We start from the raw sequence: 7,219 nt of genomic DNA, 5'->3' as shown, positions 1-7,219 counted from the left end.
TGCTTTGTTGAAGCACCTTTGGTAGCGATTACAGCCTCGAGTCTTCTTGGGTATGACGCTACAAGCTTGACACATCTTCTTGGGTATGACGCTACAAGCTTGGCACGCCTGTATTTGGGGAGTTTCTCCGATTCTTCTCTGTTGATCCTCTCAAGCTCTGTCAGGTTGGATAAGGAGCGTCGCTGCACCACCATGCTTCCTTGTAGGGATGGTGCCAGGTTTCCGCCAGACGTGACGCTTGCCATTCAGGCCAAAGAGTTCACTCTTGGTTTCATTAGACCAGAGAAAATTGTTTTCTCATGGTCTGAGAGTCTTTAGGGGCCTTTTGGCAAACTCCAAGCGGGTTGTCATGTGCCTTTTACTGAGGAGTGGCTTCCGTCTGGCCACTCTACCATAAAGGCCTGATTAGTGGAGTGCTGCAGAGATGGTTGTTCTTCTGGAAGGTTCTCCCATCTCCACAGAGGAACTCTGGAGCTCTATCAGAGTGACCATCTGGTTCTTGGTCACCTCCCTGACCAAGGCCCTTCTCCCCCGATTGCTCAGTTTGGCCAGGAGGCCAGCTCTAGGAAGAGTCTTGGTTGATTCCAAACTTCTTCCATTTAAGAATGATGGAGGCCACTGTGTTTCTTGGGGACCTTCAATGCTGCATAAATGTTTTGGTACCCTTCCCCAGATCTGTGCCTCGACACAATCCTGTCTCGGAGCTCTACAGACAATTCCTTTGACCTCATGGGTTGGTTTTTGGTCTGACATGCACTGTCAACTATGGGACCTTATAAAGACAGGTGTGTGTGTGCCTTTCCAAATCATGTCTAATCAATTGAATTTACCACAGTGGACTCCAAGTTGTAAACACATCTACAAGGATGATCAATGAAAAGGATGCACCTGAGTTCAATTCGAGACTCATCGCCAAATGGTCTGAATACTTATAGAAATATGTTTTTTTAATATTTTTTAATATAAACATTGTTTTTGCTTTGTCATTATGGGGTATTGTGTGATGAGGGGGAAAAATGAGGGGTTAATGAGGGGGAAAACTATGATAACAAAATGGTGAAAAGTGAACACTTTCAAAATGCCCTGTATTTAGGGGAAAATGTACCATACACATATCAGAGCAACAATAGAATAAAACAAAGAGTGGAGTGTAAGTCAATATAAGTGCAGGGCTGACATTCACTTTTCAGCCACTTGTCCTTTGGACAAGTAGGACTGATTTTTTTTACTGCCTGAAAGCTCAAGTTACTTGGCCCCCCCTCCAAAAAATGGTCTAACACCATGGGCCAAAAAGGTGTTGTATGATGCAAGAAACCACTTCACAAAATAACATTCATTATTATCACTGGCTATTGACAATGGAAGGCTTGCTGGTCCCTGGTACCATGTAATATATCTCCTGCCGTTTGTGGCCTTGAGAAAAGACACTCCCCACAAAGTCAAATACTGCAGTAATAGGCAATAGACTCTCCATCGAAGAGCTACTGGGTGTCCAGGCTTTTGACCCAACCCATGCTCAAACACACCAGTCAGCTTATCAAGGTGCTGTTGAGAAGCTCATTTTTTACAATGTGTGTTTGAGCAGGACTGGATCAAAAGCCTGCACACCTGCCAACCACTCCTCTCCTGGAGGATGGTTGGCCACCCCTGCAACATTACAATTACAACCAAATACTTGTGTTTTTATAAAATAATTCCCTCATTCAATGAATCAGGGATTAAATGGCCACAGTGGGGGAGGTAGCTAACTAAGATATTGATCTATTTTTAAGGCTAAAATATTCAGTGTTCAGGGAAGATGATGACAGCATAGGAGTTCGGCTACTTGTCAATTAGGCTATTCTAATAATATTATTTTAACTCTGTCAGAATTACATGGCCAGTATTGAATAACGGAGAATCCTAGACAATTTTGAGCACTTGAGAGACGGTTTTAAAACCGGAGTATGCAGCATTGGCTTCATCAATACAAATACCTAGGTGTCTGGTTAGACTGTAAACTCTCCTTCCAGGCTCACATCAAACATCTCCAATCCAAAGTTAAATCTAGAATTGGCTTCCTATTTCGCAACAAAGCATCCTTCACTCATGCCCGCCAAACATACCCTCGTTAAAACTGACCATCTTACCGATCCTCGACTTTGGCGATGTCATTTACAAAATAGCTCCAACACCCTACTCAACAAATTGGATGCAGTCTATCACAGTGCCATCCGTTTTGTCACCAAAGCCCCATATACTACCCACCACTGCGACCTGTACGCTCTCGTTGGCTGGCCCTTCGCTCAATATTCGTCGCCCAAACCCACTGGCTCCAGGTCATCTACAAGACCCTGCTAGGTACAGTCCCGCTTTATCTCTGCTCGCTGGTCACCATAGCTGCACCTACCCGTTAGCACGCGTTCCAGCAGGTATATCTCACTTGTCACCCCCAAAGCCAATTCCTCCTTTGGCCGTCTCTCCTTCCAGTTCTCTGCTGCCAATGACTGGAACGAACTACAAAAATCTCTGAAACTGGAAACACTTATCTCCCTCACTAGCTTTAAGCACCAGCTGTCAGAGCAGCTCACAGATCACTGCACCTGTACATAGCCCATCTATAAATAGCCCAAACAACTACCTCTTCCCCTACTGTATTTATTTATTTTGCTCCTTTGCACTCCAGTATTTCTACTTTGCACACTTATCTATTGTCAAATCTACCATTCCATTGTTTTAATTGCTATATTGTATTTACTTCGCCCACCATGGCCTATTTATTGCCTTACCTCCCTTATCTGACCTCATTGCCTCACATTGTATATAGACTTGTTTTTCTACTGTATATTTGACTGTCTGTTTGTTTTAACTCCATATGTAACTCTGTGTTGTTGTATGCTGTCGAACTGCTTTGCTTTATCTTGGGCAGGTCGCAGTTGTAATGAGAACTTGTTTCAGACCTTGCCTCCCTGGGTTAAATACAATGTGAAATTAGAAAAAAATCACAACATACAACGGCGCACCCGTATCAGCTGCGTGTTGGCCATTTGCGGTTGTACTCGAACACCACGTATCCAACTGCGTGTTGGCCACTTTTAGCGGTTGTACTCGCAACACCCGTATTCAAACACGCAGTTGGCCCATTTGCGGTTGTACTCGACACCCGTTATCAACTGTGTGTTGCGCCATTTGCGGTTAGTACTCGAACACCGTATCAACACGCAGTTGGACATTTGCGGTGTTAGTACTCGACCACCCGTATCAGCTGCCGTGCTGGTCCATTTGCGGTTGTACTCGAACACACGTATCAGATGCCTTTGTGAGTGTTGGACCATTTGCGGGTGTACTCGAACACCCGTATCAGCTGCGTGTGGCCATTTGCGGTTGTACTCGAACAACCGTATCAACACGCAGTTGGCCATTTGCGGTTGTACTCGAACACCCGTATCAACTGCGTGTTGGCCATTTGCGGTTGTACTCGAACACCCGTCTCAACTGCGTGTTGGCCATTTGCGGTTGTACTCGAACCACCCGTATCAACACGCAGTTGGCCATTTGCCGGTTGTACTCGAACACCGTATCAACTTGCGTGTCTGGCCTTTTGCGGTGTACACGAAGTGCCGAGTTTTGGAATTAAGTTATTTTACGACATCAGACATGACATCAATACATGCTACACGCTAAATAGTTAACCAGCCAAACTACACTATGTTTTGAATTGGCTAGGCTATATCATAATTTTACCTGCTGCACAATGTCTCTCACTCTCTCTCTCTCTCCCTGTGACAACACCCACTGGCACACACGCAGGTGATTTTCCAGGATGTCATTGCTGACCACAAATGTGCTATAACTGGACAATAACTCACTAACTAGCAATGAATATCAACAAATGTGCACACGCAGCTAAGCTGGCTTTGATCTCAAAAACAAATCTCGCAACTGCATGATTGAAAGACCGCTTGTGCCCGTCAATGCACGCCCACAATAATTAACACATCGCATTCGGAGGACAACTCTGATCCCAATTCTGATCGGTGTATCCTAATTATTGATATTGCGATTTTTGCGTGATTTTTTTTCATTTGTCCATTCGGGACATTTTTTTTTTTTACTTGCCCTGGGTAAGAGGACAAGCGTTAATATCACACAATACACACAATTACCTGGGTAGATGGCAGTGCCAGGGATGTGTGCAACCAGACTGCGTACCACAGCCAGTCTACAGCGGAGCCACAGAGCCCGTTCCATCCTCTCTCTGGCCTCTACTTGCTGGGGACAGTCACCTGGCTGTGGACTGGGGGCAATGGTGCTCTGCCTCCCTCATACCGCCCTGGGGAGGGTATACACACACACACACACACACACACACACACACACACACACACACACACACACACACACACACACACACACACACACACACACACACACACACACACACAGCTACCTCTAGTTCTTGGCTGGTTCTGAGTGGCAGGGGGAACCGAATTTCCCAAATGTTTCCTTTTGAGTCATGACATAAAACAAAATCACTTTCTTTTTGTTGGTCAAAAGACAATTCTGAAAACTCTAGCTATGCAAAAAGCATTTTATGGTACAGTTAAGAGAGGTAATTACAAGGTGATTGTAGGTACCTGTTCACTCTTAGGTCTGGACTGTCTTCTGAGAGAGGAGGAGAGGGGTCTGTGGACAGGGGCGGGGCTTCCCCTCAGAATGATGGGAGAGTTCTGGAGCAGACTGATAGCAGACACTGCCATATCAGCACTGCAAAGAATAAACAGACAGAATTTTGATAGATGGGTGAATACAAACACATTTATACACAGGATACAGTCCTTTACCTCACCTGGAAGCGGTTTTGCCTTGCTGCAGGTAGAGGTTAGACAGTAGCAGGTAGGTGTCTATAGCCAGCTCCAGTTCCTCAGGGTCAGAGTGGAGCTGAGAGGAAAGACAGAGCTGCAGCTGGGAGCTCAGGAGACGACACACCTCTCTCAGCAGTAACGCCTACAGGAGAGGAGAGAGGTTAGGGCTGGAGGTAGACACAGGGTCTCCACACAGACAGAAAATGCAAGTTATATTTTAGCATTTTAACAGATGCTCTTTTCCACAGTGACTTCAGGCTCAATCAATCAGATATGCGATTCTTAAGAGTAAAACATTTAAAAATGACTTTAAAAACATGACTAGTGCATGGTTTGGTGGTGTCACGTAATGTAGAGTGCAAAAGGTTCTCAAACTATGAAAAGGAAAAATACAAGAAGGCCGAGATGCAAATATATACTTCAATTAATCCATCCTTGGAAGAATACAAAAAGGTGAAAGTGCTAAACAAATGTCACCTAATGACTTTCTATTTCACCTAATGTACACTCTACAAAGAGACACACACCTTGAATTTGCTGAGGGTGAGCTTGTCTTTCTGGGGGTCAAGGTGCAGTCCTTTGGGCTCCCTGGTCTTCCTTGTGGGGGAGCCACTGTGTGATTTGTCACTGTCACTATCCCTCTCTCCGGGGGGAGAGTTAGGGATACCTGGGCTACTGGATGTCCTCCTCACAACACTGCAACGCACCGCCCCATCTGAGATATCTGGAGAATATCAACAAACAATATTGTACAGTCCTACTGTGCATCCCCCTGCCATAGCTGTTCAGAAGTGTTAGTCAAAAGTCTTGAATCTCCTTCATGTCCCTGACTAGCAGTGGGATGTGAACAAGATAGACACAAACTGTCACGTCCTGACCCTAGTAAGATGTCATTTTCTATAGTAGAGTAGGTCAGGGCGTGACAGGGGGTGTTTTGGGTGGTTTGTCTATGTTTTCTATTTCTATGTTTTGTTCTAGTATTCTATTGCTATGTTGGAGGTTTTTGGGATGGTCTCTAATTGGAGATCATATTTATGTTGGGTTTTTTTTTTTTTTTTTGTGGGCAGTTGTATTCTGTTTAGTTGTGTTCTGTGTAGTCTTCAGTACCTGAGAACTGCTAGCTGATCGTTTTCTCTTTGTTATTTTCTTTAGTGTTCTGAGTTTAATAAACAGTAATTATGAGCACTCAACACGCTGCGCCTTGGTCCCCTCTATATGAGAGCCATTACACAAACAAACATTAGGGGGAAATGTCCACAAGTTCATTCTAATGAAAATATACTGATGAAAGAGTTAAGTGGATAGATTTTCTGAACTCCTGATTTATCAGTATTGTGTAATTGATTTGTAACTACACTGAACTAAAATATAAACTTAACATGTAAAGTGTTGGTACCATGTTTCATGAGCTGAACTAAAAGGCCCCTGAAATGTTCCACCCCCAAAAAAAAACGCATTTCTCAAGTTTTGCGCACAAATGTGTTTACATCCCTGTTAGTGAACAGTTCTCCTTTGACAAGATAATCCATCCACCTGACAGGTGTGGCATATCAAGAAGCTTATTAAACAGCATGATCATTACACCTTGTGCTGGGGACAATAAAAGGCCACACTAAAATGTGCACACAACAATGCAACAGATGTCTCAAGTTTTGAGGGAGCGTGCAATTGGCATGCTGACTGCAGGAATGTCCACCAGATCTGTTGCCAGAGAATTTAATGTTAATTTCCCTACCGTAACCGACTTCAGTTGGTAAATGCTCACCTTTGATGGCCACTGGCACACTGGAGAAGTGTGCTCTTCACAGATTAATCTCAGTTTCAACTGTATCGGGCAGATAGCATGTATGGCGTTGTGTGGGCGAGCGGTTGTTAACTTTGTGAAAAGAGTGCCCTATGGTGGCGGTGGGGTTATGGTATTGGCAGGCATAAGCTTCGGGCAACAAATACTATTGCATTTAATGATGACAATTTGAATGCACAGAGATACCGTGATGAGATCCTGATGCCCATGGTCGTGCCATTCATCTGCCGTCCTCACTTCATGTTTCAGCATGACAATGCACGGCCCCATGTCACAAGGATCTGTACACAATTCCTGGAAGCTGAAAATGTCCCAGTTCTGTATTGTTACCTTGAGGTTCAGGCAGGGAGTGTATGGTGGAGCTGAGGGCCAGTATGAGCTGTACTCTGGCCAGGGTGAGACGCCTGCTCAGTATGGAGCCATACAGAACACTGGCCTCTGTGCCCAGACGACGGTTCACTAAGTCCTCCAGGGCCTGAATATAGGATACAGATAAACAATTGTGAGAGCAAAATTGCAAGATGATGTTATAATGCTGTAATTGCATCAAATGGTTGTTTTATTCAACAGA

At 44.5% G+C, this 7,219-nt stretch overlaps 1 protein-coding gene across 1 annotated transcript; it reads right to left on the bottom strand.

The window, feature by feature from the left end:
- Positions 1-4,261: 4,261 nt before the first annotated feature.
- On the bottom strand, positions 4,262-7,195 carry LOC115153781 (uncharacterized). Its single transcript, XM_029699356.1, has 5 exons — positions 6,979-7,195; positions 5,372-5,568; positions 4,829-4,986; positions 4,617-4,746; positions 4,262-4,312 (listed from the first exon to the last, which is right to left on the bottom strand). The coding sequence occupies exons 1-5, from the start codon at positions 7,193-7,195 to the stop codon at positions 4,262-4,264; spliced, it is 753 nt and encodes a 250-aa protein (XP_029555216.1).
- Positions 7,196-7,219: the final 24 nt, after the last annotated feature.

The sequence above is a fragment of the Salmo trutta genome, chromosome 19 (assembly GCF_901001165.1).
Source record: "Salmo trutta chromosome 19, fSalTru1.1, whole genome shotgun sequence".
NCBI classification, from domain to species: Eukaryota; Metazoa; Chordata; class Actinopteri; order Salmoniformes; family Salmonidae; genus Salmo; species Salmo trutta.
Note: the sequence above shows the minus strand (reverse complement) of the source record. Positions and strands in the feature narration are given on the sequence as shown.